A 22,534-nucleotide genomic window follows, 5' to 3' on the forward strand; every position below is an offset into this window, starting at 1 on the left:
CTCCTGGAGACTAAAATGACCTCAGAGACTATTTAACCTATCTTTCCAAGGACGGAAAATTTATTTAGATAATGTTTCAGAATTCATATATGCTGCAACAGGATAGTAAGAATTAAAAGGTAGAAATCTCACACTCTTCCTTATACCTGCCCCACTGTCCAACCAGATTCTAGACACTGAATCACTGTCACTACCATTTCTGCTAAATGGAGGACCCTAGGCACCAATCACACAAGCAACTGCATGGTATCATAAAAACACACAACTTTTCCTTTAAAAGCTGTACACCTCTTTCTCTCTGGCTACAATGGTGATTCTCCAGTTAGAAGTCTGCAGCAGCATGCAAAAGAATTTAATTTCTTTCTTTTTTTTTTTTTTTTTTAAGTTAAGAAAGGTCTCCAGGAGATAGTGTGTTTTCTTTTGTCTTGTCCGGATAGAGGTTTGATTTGCTCTCGAATGTTCCAGGACGGAGTGAGACTAGGAGAAAGAACAGGATGTAGAGGTTTATTCAGTGTAATCTTCCCCGTTGGTTTCATCTTCACCATTGACTGAGAGAGCAGCATACTTAACTTGCAGGACTGAACTTAGAGGCTGGATTTTCTTCAGTTTTCTTTGGCTCAGGTGCAGATCTGGAGCCTTGATCCTTTTTGCCATCTTTCCTATCAGATTCCTTCCAGTGGTCTTTGCTCCCTCCATCTCCTGGACCATGGATGGAGTTCCCACTTTGGCCTTTTGGGACACTCACCCCATCTACTTTGTTTTCATCTTTTCTTGCTGGTCCTTCCTCAGATGGTTGAACTGAAGCTACTTTTCCACCACTTGTAGGAGACTGCTGCTCTGTTTCTGAGCTCTGAGATTGAACAGGAGGATTAGAACTTTGCTTCACCCAAGCATTCTCCTTCGGTGGAGGGGCTGGCATTACCTTTAGAGGCTGATCAGATTTGGGAGGCTTAGAAGTTGGAGAATGACAATCTTCTTCCTTACTGAGCGTTTCATTTTCCAGAGACTTCTCATTTCCGCCAGATGTGGCAGAGGTCCCAGTCTGTGATGACTCACTTCCTGTCCTCGACCGCTCCCGTTCCTGAGTTTCTTCACTTCGCCAACTTGGGTGTCTTTCCTGAGGCCGTCGTTCTAGTTTTGGCTCATCCAGCTGACACTGCAATTTCTCTTGTTCCTTCTGTAGTCATTCTTCTACTTCCCGTTCTCTAGCAGCCGTGTCCACAGGCTTTGCCCCTCCAAAGATGGAAGCTGCTCAACTGGACTGGGAAGTGCTAGCAGCGGAATCATCTTCCTTAGGAGTGCTCCAAGGCTTTAGATTCAGTTTGGGTCTTTGAGGAGGACCTCTATCATCACACCTATAATCATCTCGGGAGTAATCATCTCTGGAGCTCCATGACCGATCATCTTGTCTGTCGTATCGGTCTTTATAGTGGTCCCCGTGTCCTCTGTAGTCATCATCCCTGCAGTACCCACTACCAAATGCTCTTCTGTCACTGCCTATCCTGGACTCATAGCCCCTATCATAGTCTCTGCTGCCTCGGTCATCATAGGCATCCCAGCCTCCATATGGATCCATATCCCAGTGTGGGCCGTCAGGATAACCGTCATGATATCCCTCATGATACCAGTCTGAATCATAATGATCATGATACTTGTCTCCAAAGCTATCATCCCCTCTTCTAGGTGGGTAGTCATCAAACCTGTCTGTGGCAGGACAGACCCCCCAGTCTGTATCTGTTTTGCCAGAATCCTGATTTCCATCTCGGCCAAAAGAATGATCATCCCTGTCTCTATCCTGTGCTTGAGCAGCAACGTCCACTCGAATTCTCCTGTTACCTAGAGACTCTTCATTGAGGCTCAGGGCACTGAACAGGGAATCCAGCTCCTCAAACTCGGCATAACCAAAAGCTTTCAACCTCTCTGTATTGCTGGGTTCACATGTTAAATGCACTGCACTGATATTCAATCCTCTAAAGAATTCCTTAATGGAATCTTTGGTCACATCATAGGGCAGGTTCCCTAGAAAAGCAGTGTAGGGTAGTGATTTGGGAAGATGGCTCCTGTCGATATTGGGCTCCCGAGCAGCCAGTGGAGCAGTGGGAAGGGTGGAACAGTCAATTGGAGGTGTCCTGTGCACATCATCATCATTACTGTGCCAAGTGGTTGAAACATCTCCTTCCAGGTCATCTGTTTCATCAGCCCAGCTGACTGGCTTGGGAACATAGTTGCTTCTTCCATCAGTCCCCCCATCCTCAGCCAGGAAGTCCGTTAGGGAGATAGTCTTCCCCTTCTTCTTCTTCTTTTTTTGCTGAGGCTGCCATGTTGGGAGAGGGAGAGAACGCAAAGGCAGCTTCATTATATTTTACAAGAAAACTGAAGACTTGCAGTGGACCTGTAAAGTCTTTCATGTCACAGCTGAGGTTTAATGACTGCAGTGGAGGAAAGCAGTGTTGATGCAAAGTAAGACCAGCCCAATTGCCCTTATCTGACATGGGATCTTTTTCCTGTTGGGCTTGTGGTAGAGAAGTGTTTCTGGTCAGATTGCCTCCACCAAACCTGAGTGAAGCAGAAGGGTGACATGCTCTGGTAAACCCTGTTTAAGGGTGATTCCATTCAGGCAAATAGTTTTGATCCTTCAATCTGTTGGTTTTGGGATGACACTAGTATGAAGAAGATTATCTGGGTGGCTCAGATGTTCAATCAACCACTGCAGAGATGTTTCCATCATTGGTTCAATTCCATGAATCATCACTTGGTTATTTTTGACCCCATTTGCAGGAGCAATTGCAGAAGGACAAACTTCTTTGAGAAGATCTCCTAGTGTATGCAAGTGTTCATCAGCAGCAACAGGACAAAACAGCTTCTGAATGAAAGATCATTCAGTTGCTGTCTGATATAATCTAAAAGGAATGTAACAAAATCCATTCTCTTCTGCAGGATATTCCATGAGTTTCTGATAGCCCAAAACTGGTCAAATTTGTCATTTTACAATCCCATTCAGAGTTGCTTATGGTCTTTTTTTCTGCATTTCATTGATTACTTGACTTTTATGCTTTAAAGCATCAGCTTCTTTCATACAAGACATAAAATGAACTTCAACTGCATCCTTAGATGGACAGTGCACAAGGTCCTTTTCTGGAAACTCATTTCAGTAGTGCACCTTCATATTCAAACCATATTTCACTAATGTCTTCTTGTCTCATAACCTTCTGAAAATGCTTTTTCACTTTGTCAGTTGCCAACATCAAATAAGTTACCCTTGGCAAGAGCAAATAATATAGTTCTGCTTCTCTTTCAGTTATCTTATCTTAGTACAGTGTGAAGCAACTTGGAATTCATTCAAACCACACATCTCCAAGCACGTCTTTGTCATCTGTCATTCTTCCAGTGGTTTATAACAGTACATAGAGGCTAAATTATTTTTTCAATCAAAGCCAAATGAAAGTGCCAGCTGATCCTTCGGCTTCCTGCACCAGTGAATACAACCAGGTCCCAGGTGCTGGTGGAGTGGGTTTCCTGACACACTGCCCAGCAGAGGCCACCAACCAGGAGCTCCGAGAGCCTGCGCAGCCTTAGAAGCTACCAGTGGGGAGGCCAGAATCCAGCCCCTGCTGCACTTCTGCCCTCTGGTATCCAGCGAATACCTCTTTTTTTCTTTGTCAGTCTAGTAAGGTTTGCAGATTTTATTGATCTTTTAAAATAACAACTTTTTGTTTTGTTGATTCTCTCTGTTATTTTTTATTTTCTATTTCACTTATATCCAATCTTATCTTTTTATTTCTTTCCTTCTGCTCACTTCTGGATTAGATTTCTGATTTGAGATCTTTCTTTCATTTTTATGTAAGCATTTAGAACTATAAATTTACCTCATAGCACTGCCTTTGCTGCATCCTATAAATTTTGGTTTGCTGTGTTTTCATTTCATTCATCTCAAGATTTATACTGATTTCCTTCTTTGATTGCTTCTCTGACCTATTGGTTGTTTAAGAATATGCTGTTAATTTCTACATATTTGTGAATTTTCCATTTCTTCCTCTGTTACTGCTTTCTAGTTTCATTCCATTGTGGTTGGAGAAGTTACATTGTATGTCTTCAATATTTTTGTATTTATTGAGACTTTTTTTGTGACCTAACATATGATTTATCCTGGAGAACATTCCATGTGCACTAGAGAAGAATGTGAATTCTGCTGCTATTGTGTGGAGTGTTCTGTATATGCCTGTTAGGTCTAGCAGGTTATGATATCATTCAAGTCTTCTATTTCTTTATTGATCTTCTGTCTAGATGCTCTATCCATTATTGAAAGTGGTGCATGGAAGTCTCCTACTATTAATGTAGAATTGTCAACATCTCCCTTCAAATCTGTCAATATTTGCTTCATATATTTTTGGGCTCTGCTCTTGGGTGCATATACATTTATATTTATTATGTCTTCTTGTTGAACTGGCCCATTTATATATAATGACCTTCTTTTCTCTTGTAACAGTTTTTGAATTAAAGTCTATTTTACCTGATTGGTATAGCTACCCCAGCTATCTTTTGATTACTACTTGTGTGGTATATTTTTTCCATCCTTTCACTCTCAACCTACTTGTATCTTTGACTTTAAGGTGACTGTCTTGCAGACACCATATACTTGAGTTGTGCTTTTTTATCCATTCTGCCAATCTCTGCCTTTTGATTGGAGGGTGTTCCAGTTTGCTAATGCTGCTGGAATGCAAAACACCAGAAATGGATTGGCTTTTGTAAAAGGGGGTTTATTTGGTTACACAGCTTTAGCCTCAAGGACTAAAGTGTCCAAGGTAACATATCAAAAATTGGATACCTGCACTGGAGGATGGCCAATGGCATCTGGAAAACTTTTGCTAGCTGGGAAGGGATGTGGCTGGTGTCTGCTTGCTCCCAGGTTGCATTTCAAAATGGTGTTCTCCAAAATGTCTGCATCAGCTACCAACTGCCATCTTCAAAATGTCTGTCTCAGCTACGGCTGGCTGTGAGCTCCTTCTGTCTGAGCTTTTATAGAGCTCCAGTGAATCAATCAGGGCCTACAAATGGTTGGGGCCACTCCTCCATGGAAATTATCCACTCAAAGTTATCACCTACAGTTGGGTGGGTCACATCTCCATGGACACAACCTAATCCAAAGGTTCCAACATAATCAACACTAATATGTTTGCCCCCACAAGAATGCATTAAAGAATATGGCTTTTTCTGGGGGACATAATACATAACAAATCTGCACAGAGGGTTTAATCCATTTACATTTAAGTAACTACTGATAGTCATTACTTTCTTCTCCATTTTGTTATTTAGTCTTTGTAAGTCTTATACCATTTTTGAACCTCAATTCTTCTGCTGATGCCTACTTTCATATTTATTTGTTTTTTGTATACTTTTGAGTTTCTTTTCAATAGATACAATACAATAGTACTGGCATTGATAATTATCCATATGATTATCTTTATTTGTGGTTTTAATTTCTTTATGCTGCTTTGAGCCACTGTTGAGGTGGTTTTAAGCTGTATGTACCCTGGAAAAACATATTCTTAAACCTAATCTATTCTTGTGGGTGTGACCTCATTGTGAGTTGGACCTTTTGATGAGGTTACTTCAATTAAGGTGTGGTCCACCTTGATCAGGATGAGTCTTAATCATATTACCAGAGTCCTTTATGAGTGGAATGAAATTCAGCCATAGGGAGAAAAAGCCACAGGAAGCAAGAAGCTGAACATCAGTGGAACCCAGAACAGAAGGGAGAGACCAGGAGATGCCACCATGTGCCTTAACATATGGCAAGCTACAGACTAAGGATTGCCAGCATCCAGCCCCAGAATGCCACAGTCTTTGGGAAGAAAGCATCACCTTGATGATAACTTGATTTGGATTTTTTCCCAGCCTCAAACTGTGAGCAAATAAATTCCCATTGTTTAACCCAACTCATTTCATCGTATTTGCCTGGGAAGCTATTTTTATTTCGTAGGCTGCTCAAGCAATTACAATGAAATGGGTTATCTTCAACAATGGTTGTTTATGAGCTTTCAGTTTTGGGGCTAAAAGAAAGTCCAAATCAAGGCACCATCAAGGCAATGCTTTCTCCCTCAAACTGTGCCATTTTGGGGGTGGCTGCTGGCAATACTTGGTTCCTCAGTTTGTCACATGGCAAGGCATATGACGGCATCTCCTAGTCTCTCCTTTCTCTTCTGGGTTCTGTTGCAGCTTCTGGCTGCTGCTTCTCTCTTTCCCCCACCCCTTCATTCTATTTACAGAGAACTCCAGTAATGGGATTAAGAAGTATCCTGATTGGGCTGGGCCACTGTTCTGGTTTGCTAAAGCTGCCATTATGCAAAATATTAGAAATGGATTGGCTTTCATAAAGGGGATTTATTAAGTTACAAATTTGCAGTGCTGAGGTCATAGAAGTGTCCAAACTAAGGCATCAATAAAAGGATATCTTCACTGAAGAAAGGCCAATGGCATCTGGACACTTCTGTCAGCTGGGAAGGTATGTGGCTGTCATCTGCTATCCTTTGCTCCTGGGTTCTGGTTTCAGAATGGCTTCATCCAAAATGTTTCTGGGTTTCTGTCTCTCAGCTCTTGTGCATCCTTGCTTGTTATTCCAGGGCATTTCTCTCTAAGCGTCTGGGGGTCCTCTCTTAGCTTCTCTAGGGCAAACTCTGGGCTTCATCTCTTAGCTTAGCATCTCCAAAAGTCTTTCCATGTGCATCTCCAAGCATTTGCATCTGTGTTGGCCCCTGAGCTCTTTTAAGGACTCCAGTGAGCTAATTAAGACCCACCTTGAATGGGCAGGGTCACACCTCCATGGAAATAATCTAATCAGAGGTCCCACCCTCAGTTAGGTGGGTCACATCTCCATGGAAACAATCTAATCAAAATACCCCACTGACAGTAAGCATGCACCCATAAGATTGGGTTAAGCGAATAATCTTTTCTGGAGTATATAATAGATTCAAACTAGAATAGCCATACACACCTTAACCGAAGTAACCTCATCAAAAGGCCCTACTTACAATGTGTCCACACTCACAGGAATGGATTAAATTTAAGAACATGTTGTTGTTGGGTACATACAGCTTTCACCACAGCAACCTAAGAAACTGAAACAACTGTCTAGTGTCCGTTCCTTTAAGTCTGAAGACTCCTTTAGCATTGCTTGTTGGGTAGATATAGTGGAAATGAACTCCTGGACCTTTTGTTTATCTGGGAATGTCTTAGTCTTTCCCTCGTGTTTGAAAGAAAGTCTTGCTGGATATAAAATTCTGGTTTGGCAACATTTTTTTGTTCAGCACTTTAAAGATTTTATACCACTGCCTTCTTTCTTCCATGGTTTCTGATGAGAAATCAGCATTGAATCTTATTGGGATTCCCTTGTACATAACTCATTGCTTTTCTTTTGTACCTTTCAGAGCTCTCTCCTTATCCTTGGCATTGGCCAATTTGATTACTATTTGTCTGGGTATGTTTCTCTTTGAGTTTATCCTTTTTGTGTTCATTGGACTTCTTGAATGGGCATATGTATGTCTTTTGTTAAGTTTGGTAAGTTTTCTGCCATTATTTCTTTGAATATTCCTTCTGTCCCTTTCTCTCTTTCTTCTCCTTCTGGTACTCCTGTACTGCATATTGGTACACTTGTTGGTGTCCCATAGGTCTGTTAGGGTCTGTTTGTATTTTTTAATTCTTTTTTCCTTTCTTTTCCTCAGTCTGAATCATTTCAGTTTACTTGTCTTCTAGATCACTGATTATTTCTTCTATCTCCTCCGATTTGCTTTTGAAATTGTCCAGATAATTTTTCATTTCAGTTATTGGGTTCTGCTTCTGCAGTATTTCTGTTTGATTCCTTCTGAGAATCTCAAGAAGATTCCCGTATTATTCATTTATATATCATTTAGTTCCTTCTCTATGTTTTCCTTTATCTCCTTGAGCATATTGAGGATCATTTCTTTATAGTCTCTGTACTTGAGTCCAAAGTCTGACCTCTTTGTTGATGGTTTCTGGAGTTTTATCTTGTTTCTTTTTATGTGCTGTTATTTCCTGTTTCCTTGTTTGTCTTGTAATATTTGATGCAACACTGTATTTTAAAGTGTGAACTCTGGGATTTAGTCCCTGAGCTGTGTGCCTCTTATGTTTATATCCAGCTAATGATATGACAGGGATTTCCTAGGAGCTAATAAAAATAAACCAAAATGAAAAAGCATCTTTTGCTCTCTTTGCAAAATGTTGATGCTATGGCGGTGGTCTCCCTCAGAGCTTAGATCTCCTGTCAAGAATACCAGCCTGGGGAGAACCTAAGATGGTGGCTAGGTGAGACAGCAAAAAAACACCTCCATGAAAAATACTAGATAAAAGCCAGAAAGTGACCCAGAACACCAGTTCCAGTGATGCACCATCTGGACAAGGTCTGCTAAATCTACAGGGACTGTGCATTTGGTGAAACTGGGAGTCTGCATTCTGAAATGACAGGCTGGGAACACCCCTGCATGGCCTGGCAGCCTAGGGCTTCCCTGGAGGGCCGGCACACACTTGTGATGTGGTGCAGCCTTCCCTCAGCAGAGGTCCTGGAAGAGCACAGCTGAGAAAGGGGACCCACTCGGAAATCCCAGGGATCCTACGCCAATACCAAGGACTTGTGGGTCAGTGGCAGAGACAATCTGTGGTAAGACTGAAATGAAGGCTTAGACTCTTGCAACAGCCTTAAATCTCTGGGAACACGTGGGAGGTTTGATTATTAAAGCTGCCCTGCCTCCCTAACCACCCAGACACACGCCCCACATTCAGGGCGGACAGCACCAAGAACACACCCAAACTTAATGCATCAATTGAATCCCACAAGAATCAGATCCCCACACACCACAAAGACAAAGTTGAGGAGAACTGACTTGAGGGGAATAGGTGACTCGCAGATGCCATCTGCTGGTTAGTTAGAGAAGGTATACACCACCAAGCTGTAGATCTGACAAATTAGAGATTGGTATTTTTTATAACCTGAAAGAGCCCTATCAAGTAAAGCAAATGCCAAGAGGCCAAAAACAGCAGAAAATTTTAAAGTATATGATAAAACCAGATGATATGGAGAACCCAAACCCAAACATTCAGATCAAAAGATCAGAGGAGACATGGTACTTGGAGCAATTAATCAAAGAACTAAAGACAAACAATGAGAACATGGCACAGAATATAAAGGACATGAAGAAGAGCATGGCACAGGATATAAAGGACATAAAGAAGACCCTAGAAGGGCATAAAGAAGAATTTGCAAGAGTAAGTAAAAAAATAGATGATCTTTTGGAAATAAAAGAAGCTGTTGGCCAAATTAAAAAGATTCTGGATACTCATGGTACAAGATTAGAGGAAGCTGAATAACAACTCAGTGCCCTCAAAGACCACAGAATAGAAAATGAAAGAACAAAAGAAAGAATGGGGAAAAAATTGAAAAAATCAAAATGGATCTTAAGGATATGATAGATAAAATAAAATGTCCAAATTTAAGACTCATTGGTGTCCCAGAAGGGGAAGAGAAGGGTAAAGGTCTAGAAAGAGTATTCAAAGAAATTGTTGGGGAAAATGTCCCAAACCTTCTACCCAATGTAAATACACAAAGCATAAATGCCCAGTGAACTCCAAATAGAATAAATCCAAATAAACCCACCCCAAGACATATTCTGATCAGACTGTCAAATACTGAAGAGAAGGAGCAAGTTCTGAAAGTGAGAGAAAAGCAATTCACCACATGCAAAGGAAACAACATAAGACTAAGTAGTGACTACTCAGTGGCCACCATGGAGGCAAGAAGGCAGTGGCATGACATATTTCCAACCAAGAATACTTTATCCAGAAAAACTCTCCTTCAAATTTGAGGGAGAGCTTAAATTTTTCACAGACAAACAAATGCTGAGAGATTTTGCTAATAAAAGACCTGCCCTACTTCAGATACTAAAGGGAGCCCTACCGACAGAGAAACAAAGGAGAGAGAGATATGGAGAATTTTAACAGACATATATAGAACATTGCATCCCAAATCACCAGGACACACATTCATCTCTAGTGATCATGGATCTTTCTCCAGAATAGACCATATGCTGGGACATAAAACAAGCCTCAATACATTAAAAAAAATTGAATTTATTCAAAGCACATTCTCTGACCACAATGGAATACAAATAGAAGTCAATAACCATCAGAGACTTAGAAAATTCACAGATACCTGGAGGGTAAAAAAGAGGGGGAGATGAAAACATTCCCAGATAATCAAAAGCTGAGAGACTTCATCATCACTAGATCAGTCCTATTAAGAAATGCTGAAGGGAATTGAGTAGGCTGAAAGGAAGGAACACTAAATAATTGACTGAAACCACATGAAGAAATAAATATTTCCAGTAAAGATCACATGGTAAATATAAATACCAATACTACTGTATTTTTGATTTGTAACTCCACTATTTACTTCCTACAGGATCTAAAATTCATAAAGTGTAATGATAAATCGGTGGTTTTGGACTCAATGTAAAATATGTAATTTTTGACAAGAACTACATAAAGGTGGGGGAATGGATGAGTATAAGAACATAGTTTATGTGTCCTATTGAAGTTAAGTTGGTATGAAAGAAAAACAAGATTGTTATGGGTTTAAGAGGTTAAATTTAAGCCCCACAGTAAACACAAAGAAAGTATCAGAGAATATGACCATAGAGATGAAAAGTAGAGTATGGGTTACGAGAAGTGGGGGAAGGGGCAATGAGGAGTTAAGAAATGATTGTAGGGTTTCTGTTTGGGGTTAAGGAAAATTTCTAGTAACGGATGGTGGGAAGGTGATGGCATTGCAACATTCTGAACATGATTAATCCCACTAATGGAATGCTAGGGAGGAGCTGGAATGGGAAGATTTATGCTGTATATATGTTTCCACAATTGAAAAAGAAAAGAAATGAGGGTCATAGTTAATAACAATGTGTTAATAGTCATTGTTGGGCTTACTGTAAAGGAAAGCAGAGAATTAGATTGAATGAATTTGAACTTTAGACAGTGTCCTTGCCTCTTGGATATTCATTCAGCAAGACTGTGCATTTTTTTTTTTTTTAATCTAGGCCTTTAAAAAAGATGCTACCCTTCTTTATCATTCATCTCCCTAAGGTTATCCTACTTTATTAAGGGACTGGTTGATTATTTTCAAGACTTTAAAGTTCCAGGAAAGTGCCTCTCTGTCATAACACTCACCTTTCTATTGATGTTGCCTTTCACTTTTAGAAATTGCTGTATGACAATTAAACATTTCATAATCTTAAGCTCTCCTACCTATTCGTCATCAGACAAATAATGATTAAGAAAGGAGATGCATATCAATGCTTCAAGAAATGTAAGCAATAAAAACAGACTTCTGAGAAAAATTGGTAGCGAATGTCCATCACATTAATTGCTTTGTTTTGTTTAGTCTTTGTGCTTTTTCAGTTGTGGTGACTCAGTCAAGTCCATGCCCAACACCGTGCTCCTACCTGCCCGTAGATGCCAGTGCTGTTGGAGGTGCCCAACCACATTCTTGTTCCTTCCTACCCCCTCTATCTTTGATCTCAAAAGCATTGGCTTATTATTATTATTTTGCTCCAAAATATTTAGCTTCAAATCCCACCTCTGGCCTTTCCCAGGCTCCTCTCTCTGACTATTTTTTTGTTTCTAGACTTTATCTCTTCACACATTTATTTCCCCCTCTAGATCCAGGGCACCCATTTGTGCCATGTGTTTTACCTTACTACCTCTTCCTCTCCACCTCTTCCAATCCATGTCTGCCCTACTTCTCAGCTGATGACTTAGGCCAATGCCTCCCTCTCTTTTGACCAGTGGAAGATTTTGGGAAGCACATAGACAAAAAGAGTTACAATCACTAAATACTCTAAAACACATTGAAATTAGTGGTTTAATTTGAAAATGTTTGCTTCTATGTTTGCTTAAAAATGCTTATTACTGTTTTTCTGCAATTTCATTTTCAACTGCCTGTGATTTCCAACATAGGTTAATAACACTTTGCTTTGAAAAATGAAAAAAAACAAAAACAAAAACAAAAAAAAACAGTCTGAGGCAAATGCAAAATGCAGGGTCTTCTCTGTCTTACCTAAGCCTCATGGTGCAGTAGGAACCATGAAGCCTGCTTTGGGCTTGAGCTTGCTAGAAGCCTTAGGGATTCCCTGTTCATACAGTTTATAGGTGTTCAAATGAATACTTCTTCTATGCCCATTGAGATGGACCTCCTTGCCCTTCTGGGTGCTCTCTTGAGTGACAATGCAGGTAGTTCTTTGCCCTAGGTTGTTTCAATTTAATTGTTTCTTATACTGTCCCAACTGTTTTCAATCAGTTTGCTGTCCTCAGGACAAATGCAGGGAGAGTGAGTCTGAGACAGGTTTCCTAACTTGGACTCTCAGAATTCCCTTGATAGGTTGGTACTGACATACATGCACCCCAGTGTGCACACAGGGCCCACTCTGCTCCCTCTGGAACAGGCTCAGGGATCTACAATGGCGTCACAGGCTGGCTGCACTCTGCTTTGTGGAGGGGTTTGGGGAGGGGCAGTCATGGGTGCCAGGAGATTCTTCTAATGGCTTTTGAAGCTGTGTTTTCTTGAATCAGCACTTGCCTGCTTAATGCATCCAGAAACCATCAACAGGCTTATTGTCTTTAGGATTTCTCTGCCACCGTTGCTTGAGGGATAGTGGAACAATGTTTGCCCTCAGAGCCAGCCCTTAGACATCTAAAGTAGCTACTAAAAAGCAGTGATGGGGCTATCATACCACACGTCTGTGGAGTTTGAAGGGCTAGGTCTTTATGTTCCACCCTGGTGCCAGGAGCCCAAGATCCAGTTCCATTGCTTCATGCCTTGAGGTTAGGGGAGCAGGGATGAAAGCTGCAGCAGGGAGGCCAAAACTCACTGATGTTTACCAGCCTCCTCCTCCTACTCCTCCCTGAATGCTGCACAGTGCTCCACTGGACTCAAGAGTTTCAAAATAATTGATTCAGACAGTTCTAGCCAGTTCAGTAGTTTTAGTGGAGGGACTCATTCCTGGAGCTTTCTCCTCCACCATCTTCCTACGATCCTCTCCCCTGTTTGTTTTGTTTTAATTCAGAACAAATATAACAAAAATAGTTAAAATCATCCCAGTTGCATTCTTCAAACATAACCAATGTTAATATTTTTATATATTTACTTTTTTTATCCATAACTTTCAGTTGCAATAATAATTTATTCTTATTTTTCCAACTTTTGTAGCCATTTCCCCACAGCATAAAACTGTTCTAAAATATAATTTTAATAGTTGCAAACACAAATTGTCCTTTAAAATAATATTCATTTTTTATTGTTTATAAAATTAAGAAATGCTCTCATAAAGAAAAAATATAAATCACACACAAAAGCCCATCAAGTGATGACCAACTGTTACTATTTTTGGTGTATTTCTCTCTCTTTTTCTTTCAACCTCTTTCCCTTCAACCTTGCTTCACACGTATGTATGCCATATATATGTACATATATGATGATTACATATTTGTGTGGATAGGCCAAATTTTGATGAACTTTGGGTTGTATGGTTTTTAATTTTCTTTTTTAACCTGGCTTGAATATTTTGTCATGTCATTACAAAATCTTTGAAGACTTCAATTTAATGGCTATTAATATTTAATTACGGATGTATCATGACTTATTTAACTAGTCTTATATAGCTGACATCTAGATTGGGTGCAACTTTTCATTATTATAAATAATGAAGTGAACTACATCCTTATGCAAAGATTCTGGGCACATTATTGCCTTACCTAGGACAGTTTCTTAGAAGGGGTGTAGAAGGACCAGAGGAAACATTGTTAAGGCTTTTGGTATGTACTTCTGATGACTTTCCAGAAAGCTTTACCTCTGTTGCAAGCCTTCCTTTGGTGCTAGAGAGAGCTTGTTGCACTGTATTCAGTCCCACAGTCGTTTCTCTGTTCTCAATGCCGATCATCTTGTGAGCCTTGCTAAGACCAGCTATTATTCCCATTTTTAACAGATGCAGAAACTTTGGCCCACGGAAACCAACCAGAGTCACTTGGGCAAACAAGCAGTTAAGAAGAATAGCTGAGTGACCTGAAGCTTAACTCAGTGAGCAGTTTTTAAAATAAAATAGAATAAAATAAACACAGTTTTTGATGCCCAGAGGTGGCGGAACTGATAAAAAGCAACAAAAGAGATAAAAATCAACAGGTCTTCTGGCACTTTCTCCAGCTGGTTGGAGCCTCCAAAGGGAGGGACAGAAATAGCTGTTGCTTTGGAATGTAATTGCCTTTGCTCTGTCTAGGGAAAAAAGTGTGAGAGCTCTAATTTGCAGAAGTCGCCAACTAAAGTGCTTTGAAATGGACTTAAAAAAAAAAAAAAAAATCAAAGTGCTGAGACAGCTTTGTTTCCCAATAACCACAATAGAAATTTAGGGTAGTTCTTTTTTTAACCATCTGTTTAGGGAATCCGTGAGATTATTTTCTTGATGCTGTATATATATGTGTGTGTGTGTGTGTGTGTGTGTGTGTGTGTGTGTGTGTGTGTTTATATTTTAAGAAAAAAAACAGACAAAAGTTCCTTAGACTGAATGTGTCTTTCTGACTTTGATTTAACAAACAAAAAGCAAAACTCAAGCCCTTGCCTCTTTGATGGTCGTCTTTGAAAGGAAATCTTAGAACCCCCCAAATCAGACACTGATCACTAAGTTTAGCACATACCCTGGTGAATTCCATTCTTCAGCTGCCCCCCGATCCAGCTGCTCACATCTGGATGGATTTCCTGAGTCCTGGCAGCCTGAGCTGGTGTTTCACTGAGGGATATTTACTCCCACACAGCTGTCAAGCAGTAGGAGCAGAAAACCAGCTCAGAGACAATTAATACCATGTTGTAATAAGGAGACGTCACCAAAGGAAACAGTTGCTGAACTGATTTGATGATGCCGAGGAGGTTGGCTATAATGATAATGGTGATTAATATAACCATTACTGGGTATGGACTCTTAGAAGTTGCATATTTTGATCCTGCCTTTGTGCTGATACAATCTTTCACACCCCAGTTACCCACAGAGATCGGGTTTACACAATTGCAGATCAGCCTGGCTGTGGTCTGAATTCTTGACATAACTGAGGAGAACACAATCTGGGAAGATGATGGAATGACACCCCAATACTAATCTGCTTTTTTTTTTCTTTTTGATAGAGATAACCTTGTCTGAAATTGCCCAGGTTCTTATAAACAGAATCTCTTAACAGGAATGACTAGACTTCTGGAACTGAGTTAGAAAAGGACCAAAGAGGCAGTGAGTGGCCCCCTGTCTCGGAAGTGCACTCTCAAGAGTCTAATTTAGCAGCATGTCTCTACGCTTATGTGAGTATTTATCCGTGGGTGCTCTACTGTATTAGGAAGGGAATTCTCTTTTACATGGATTTGCCTGGAGAGTTGAGGATCATTTAGCAGCCTGAGTTCTTTAGTCTCCAGTCAATGTGACAACCCCAAATGCTCCCACGTGTTTTTCCACATTGCACTTCCTTTACCAAGTCATGACCTAGACCATGGGAATCACCAAAATTTGTTTACTTTAATTGACTTCTAAATTTGGGGAGAAGAGTTGGAACTTCTGAATTCAATTCTCCTTGTTTCACAGATAAAGTGTAGACTTTGGGACCCTTAAAACTGATGCCTATTAATTTGTGCAGAATATGTAATAAGGTTGATTGTAAATGTATGGAAATGGCTGGAGGTGATGGAGCCCATTATGGTGAGTGTAACTGTAATATTCAGGGTTCTCTAGGGAAACTGAAACAACAGGAGATATCTGTAAGTATTAGGAGATTTTATAAAAGTGTCCCACACAACTGTGGGGATGCACAAGTCCAAATTCTGTAGGGGAGTTTGCAAGCTGGCAACTCCGATGACGGTTTTTGATGAATTCTCCAGGAGGACCTGACTGGCTGAAGTAGAGATGAAAATTCTCTCTTCTGACTGCTGAAGTCATCACTTCTCCTTATAAAGCCCTCAACTGATTGGATGAAATGTCTCTCATTGCTGAAGACACTCCCCTTAGTTGATTGCAAATGTAATCAACCATAAATGCAATCAACTTACTGAGGATTGACGTTCACAAAATGTCCTTGCAGTAACAGGGCAGTGCTTTCTTAATCAGACAGCTGGGTCCCATAACCTGGCTCAGTTGACATGTGAACTTAACCATCACAGTAACTAACAGTGATGATATGTGGGTGTGATTGTGGTTGAAAGGGAAAGTTTAGGGTTATGTATGTCACCAGAGGGAAGCCAGAGGATGAAACATGGGACTGTATAACATAATGAACCCCCTTCAGGGTGGAAACATTCTAGAATTGATTGTGGTGATGAATGCACAACTCTGAGAATATACTAGAAGGCAGTGATTGTACACTTTAGATGGTTTGTATGTATGTGAATTTATCTCAGTAAAACTGCTTTAAAAAAATAAAACCCAAAAAACTGATGCCCAAAATCTCACCTTTTGAGATTAAGTTATTTATGGGAGCACAAGAGGCAACACTCTGCATCTTCCCGGCTTCTTCACTCGTTAGCTGTGTGATTAAGGACAAATTACTTAAGCTCATTGTGTCGCACAGTTGTCAGTACTGAAATGGGGATAAAAAGATCTACCTCATTGGATTGTCTTGATGATTAACTAACCTGTAAGGGACAGACTCTGGGTGACCACTCAGTGAAAGTCAGCTCTCTCTCTCTCTCTGTGTGGTGTTAGCATTTCTTAAGGGCTGGACCTGAATGATGCAGTGACAGTGGCCACAGAGCAAGCCAGCTTTGTGGGTTAGAACGTTGACCAGGGAGGAGGTCCTGGCTGGGAGGGGGCAGCAGCAGAGACAGAATTGCAGCTGGGCAGGGATGGCTTGGATGGTAGCTAAGTTTATTATTAGGCTCACCATTACTGATTCAGGGGAGCCCCTTTTAGATGGCAAATGCCCCCCGAGAGGAGACACAAATCTTATTGTTAAAGTCTTCCTCAGAGCAAGTAGCATAGCTGGTTAGAGCTAGAAGCTGTGTGCCTTAGAGGTCTCCTAGGCTAGTGGTTCTCAAATCTGCCTGTGAAGAAATTATTAAAAATACAGATACCTAGCACCTATCACCCCACATTTGGAGTCAGTGGTCTGAGGTATGCTCAATGTTATGCATTTTAAAATACACTGCCCAGGTGATTCCAAGGTAGGTGGTTAGAAGTGCAACTTGAGAAACATTGACCAACAAAATGCTTTTGTTTTTAAAGATGAGAGAAAATGAGGTCTGCGGCCAGCCTGCATCTTCAGGGCAGCATGGGGTTCAAAGTCAGCTTCTTACCACTCTTATTAAGGGAAGTGAGGCCTTGGGAAGGCAAATGTCCCTGAACTCAGCTTCGTGACTTCTTTATGTCTCCAGTTCTTTACCCTCGGGACCTTTCAGCTTTTTCTTTTGAGCTTCAAAATGTCTAATTTGACCATCAGAGGTAAATCCTTGAGGACCATTTTGTGAGTCGTTTCTGAAAAGAATCGGTGACATTTGCTTTAATGAGTGGTAGCATTTCTGCCTACCTGGAAAGTCTGAGAAGGCTGAAAAAGGAGGGGATGAGGAGGATTTGGTGACTGCGATGTGCTCCTATAGGAACCTTTGGAACCTGCTCCCTGTGCCACCTGCCACCCATTATGGGTACGTGGGTGTATGCAGGGACCCTGGGGAAAAGTTCTGGTTATTGCGACTGTACTTGCCATCATGTCACCAAATGTGCTTTTATATTATTTTTAAATTAACAGAAAGAAGAAAAATCTTATTTCCTAACCCCCTGCCAGCTAACCCACTCTGAAGACTGCTTGCGCTTGCCAGTCAATATTTCCAGGCTGTTTGCAACCACTCATTTCTTGGCATTCTGTGCACAAGCAGTCAGATATCAGCTTCCCTCCTTGATAAAATAATGTTGATAATAATAATATTATCTCCCGTGTCTTACAATGTGTCAAACACATTGCTTTTACATATAAAGTAATTTATATGTAATTTCTCATTTAATTCACATGGAAATTGTATAAGATAAGAACTATTATTACTATTTTATAAATGTAACACTGAGGATTAGTGAGGTTACCTAATTTTTCAAAGGTTATGCTACTAGTAATTGGCATAGTTGGGGCTCAAGGGAAGACTGCCTGACTCCCAGGCCCACAATCTTGACCAATACGGTTTTCCACTTCTTGCAAAACTACGGCTGCCCTTTGAAACCTGAAACACTCATATCCCTGCCTAGGGCCAAGGATGGGCATGTCCCACATTGGGGTGGAAGGAATGGAAGCTGATGTTAGCGATCCATCACTGTTCTTCCAGTTAGTGAGGTTTCTCCCATATTTGCCAACTGCAGATGATTTCAGGGTCCTCTTTGTTAGGAATGAAGACCCTGGGAGAGAGAAATAAACAATCTTGACATTGTAGAGAGTGTGTGGGGTGTCTAGAAAGGTAGAGAGAGTCATTGCTTGGACTCAATTGACAGGAGAATGGAAATTCCTCTTCTTCCTATTGGGTTTGATTTGATTTTGACCTTTGGATAACGGACCTCAGAAAGCACTGTAACAAGTTTGGAGAAGGAGAGGGCAGGAAGTAAGGTGTGAACTTTGGAGAATTAGACATTGCAGGATGTTTAAATATTCTTTTGGTGAAATCCAACTACAAAAATGAGATCAGGCCACATTTGGCGTTCTCCAAAGTGTCTCTGGGCTTCTGTCTCTTTTAGCTTCTCTCTCTTAGCTCCTGTGCATCTTTGCTTGTTCTTTCAGGGCATTTCTCTCTAAGCATCTGAGGGTCCTCTCTTAGCTTCTCCAGGGCAAACTCTAGGTTTCATCTCTTAGCTTAGCATTTTCAAACATCTTTCTGTTTGCATCTCCAAGTATTTCCAAGCATCTGGGTCTGTGTTGGCTCCTAGCTTCTCCTGGGGGCAAACTCTGGAGTACATAGTTAAGCTTCTCTCCAAAATGTCTCTCTCAGCTTCTCTGAGTTCTTTCTGACTGTGAGGTCTCTTAAAGGACTCCAGTGATCTAATCAAGACCTACCTGGAATGGGCAGGTTTACATCTCCACGGAAATAATTTAATCAAAAGTCTCACCTGCATTTGGGTGAGTCACATCTCCATGGAAACACTCAATCTAAGGGTTCCACCAACAAGATTGGATTAAAAGATCATGGCTCTTCTGGGGTCCATAACAGTTTCAAACCAGTGCAGATATAAACTCTCCCTGCCAGTCCTCCTGAGCATTTGCCCCACTTTGTCTCATTGGAGACCCCTGTTCAGATAATGTCAATCACATAGAGCAATCTGCCTTGCTTTGGCATTTGTTCACATGATGGGAGATCTCTTTCCAGGCCTGTCCTTTTCCTCTCACCAGCACCCCACCTACAAGCTTCCCACAGTCCACTCAGTAAAGGAAGGAGACAGAGCTGGATTTTCAAGTGGCTGGATTGCAAGAATCTCTGATTTACTCCTTCTTCCCCTTCCATTCCTCATTCCTGAGTCCTACAGGTGGACCTAAAGAAACTCATGTCCCTATTTATGAGCAAAGTCTTGAAGTATTTCTCTCCTCTGGACATCTTCTTGCCAAATTCAACTGTAATCCAACACTCCTACAGGGAATCATAAACAGAATCAAACAGGACATTCATCAGCTGTTTTCTGTAAATCTTGGAATCCCAGTGTGAACAGAGAAACTGGAGCTTCCCAGCTGGTTTCTTGCATCTGCCATTGCTTCCCCAGAGTGTATTCTGCACAAAGCAATCAGAGTGATCCTTTTAAAACTTATGTCAGGTCATGCCGCATCTCAGATCGAAACCTGCCAAATATTCCCTCCTTATGCAGAAAAAAATTTGAACTTCTTATTATGGCTTATCCTGTCCCAAACAATCTGGTCCACCAATATTCTCTCTCATCTTCTATCTCTCTCTGCCTCACTCACTTCATACCGGTCACATTAGCCTCTTAGCTGTTAGGGGGAGAAGCAAAGAGGATCCTTCCTCTGGCTTTGAATTTACTCTTTAGTCTTCTTGGAATGCCTCTTCTTCAGCTACCCCCATGGATTGCTCTCTCACTTTCTTCTTGTGTTCTTTCAAGTATTATCGTGAGACATACTTGACCACCCAGAATACAGTGACACCCTACCCCTGCTACTCTCCATGCCCTTAAGCATTTTTAGTTTTCTTCATAGCAATTCTCAGCCAGATGTATTATATGTTTATTTATTCATTGTCTTTATGTCCCCCACCCATTGAAACTTAACAAGAAGAGAAGCACTGGCTATGTCACATCACCAGTGCATGGCACGAAATGGGTGCTCAATAAAAATTAGTTGAATAAATGAAGGACTGCACCAAGTCCCTAAACCAATATTCTTTTGAGTCAGGTGTGGCTGGATGACTAATGATTATTAAGCACACACAATCTTTTTCTGGTATTAGCACTTCTGCCTCACCCATAACCATCTCACAACTCCTACCAGTCATATCTTGATGGAAAACTGCAAAAAAAATGGCCACCTTCTTCTCTTCCCTGTATTCATGCCATTGCAATGGATTCTGTAGCTTCTCCTTTAACAAAGTGCGCCTCCGTTTCTTGGGTCAGACTTCCATCTAGTTTTGGCCAATGGACACTAGCAGACACGAAACACTCACAGACTTGAAGAGTGCTTGCCTAATGAAATCCTGCTGCTTTTAAAATCCCGAACCCTCATGTGACCAAGACATGCCTAGTCTGCAGCATGATAAGAGGCGTGCAGCCCGTTTGCCCCCAGTGCCCCAGAGGAGAGCATGCTGATGTCCAGAAGCTGAGCTGCTGAGTTCAGACCCAGACATGAGCCCAGCTGAGGTCAGCTGAGCTCATACCAGAAGAATTGAACCCGGTCCAGACTGCTGACCTGCAGAATCATGACCTAAATATAAATGGCTCTTGTTGTAAGCCACTATTGTGTTTTAAGTTGCCATGTGAGAAAAGAGAAGGCAGGAGTTAAATAAGCAATAGAAAGGGAATTTAATTGGCTTTAGAGGGTGTTGGTGTAAGATCCCATAGTTCTAATAGCTAGATCAAGCCCATGAGGGTGATGTTATCATTGCTGGGCCATGGGACAGATTCCCGTGGCCTGTAATAAGTCTTCTTTAATGCAGAAAATTGCTATTATTTTTAATTCTCATGCTCTCCTTTCTCTTTTGGACAAAGAAAGGCATGTCTGTGAAGTAGGTGTGTTTTTATAGCCTTAGGACCTAGGCACGGTGGATCATTTAGGGAACTTTATGGTGTTTTCTGGTAAGTTGGGGATAAAGGTTGTAGATGTCTATTTTTGAGAAGATAGAGTAAGGATAAGGGGCATCAGTAAGCAGGGTCTCTGTTTCCCTGGATTCGTTCATCGCAGGAGTAACCCCATCCCAAATGAAAGGAAGAGCCTTGGGGGAAGAGTATTTGGAAATTAAAGACTGGTGCAGCCTCAAGTTGTAAGGGTCACTTGTGAAATACGGTCCAGCAACATGGGAAGTGTGAGCTTATTTTACCTCCATTAACCAATTTTAAGAGACTTGAGTGAGTTTTTTCACATCTAGGAACCTCAGGTTATTTACCATAAAATGTGAATACCTGGTTACCTGCCACAGATCTCTACTGGTGTTTTAGAACGTGTCGTCAGGGCTGGGATGTGCCAGTTTGGAGAGTTGACTGTGGGACAAGTGTCAGTTAGGGTTGGTGTGTAGTCCATGCTAGTCAATGAACGTATTTGGGCCGCGTCTCTTGTTCAGAACCCACAGCAGGGCCAGATTCAGGAATCTGGTGGTGAATAAATGTGTAACATATTGAAGGCTATAACATACCTTCAAAACACAAAGTATTATGTTTATTGGGGCACAACAGAGTTGAAACTTCTGTAACATGTATCTTAATGGTTTTTATCCTCTGTATACTTTTACTTACACAAACAGGTTCTACATCAACTTCAAGATAAACATCTTAAACCACGCTGACGGATGATCCAGGTGCATGTTAACTCAGGGATGGCTGTGAGGGAAAACCAAGGGATGTTGATTTGTGGAAACTCAGTTGCACCGTGAAATGTGAGGATGCATCCACTCATTCACCAAATCCTTTTCAAGGGCTTGGGTGGCTTACTGCCTTCACTCCCAGAAACAGTCATTGGAGAAATTTCCTGTTTTTGTTATCAGTTCTGAATAATTCCAGCAAATTCTTTAGGAGGTAGTAAAGAACATATTTGGGCTGTGGGGGAGGAACATTAATTTATTAATTCAAAAACTGCATATGGAGTGTTTACTATGTGTGAGGCATTCTTCTAGGCACTTAAGTATATTAGGGAACTAAAGTCAGAAGGATACTTGTCCTGGGGGTGGGAGGTGGGGTAGTGTTCTAGTTTGCTAATGCTGCCGGAATGCAAAACATCGGAAATGGATTGGCTTTTATAAAAGGGGGTTTATTTGGTTACACAGTTACAGCCT

At 41.1% G+C, this 22,534-nt stretch overlaps 1 protein-coding gene across 1 annotated transcript; it reads right to left on the bottom strand.

Moving 5' to 3' along the window:
- Positions 1-504: 504 nt before the first annotated feature.
- On the bottom strand, positions 505-2,356 carry LOC119530647 (eukaryotic translation initiation factor 4B-like). The gene is given in 2 exon segments (XM_037831536.1): positions 505-567; positions 569-2,356. Coding segments are annotated over 2 exon segments (1,851 nt in total).
- Between the last annotated feature and the right edge of the window lie 20,178 nt (positions 2,357-22,534).

Source organism: Choloepus didactylus, chromosome 3 (assembly GCF_015220235.1).
Source record: "Choloepus didactylus isolate mChoDid1 chromosome 3, mChoDid1.pri, whole genome shotgun sequence".
Lineage (NCBI taxonomy): Eukaryota > Metazoa > Chordata > Mammalia > Pilosa > Megalonychidae > Choloepus > Choloepus didactylus.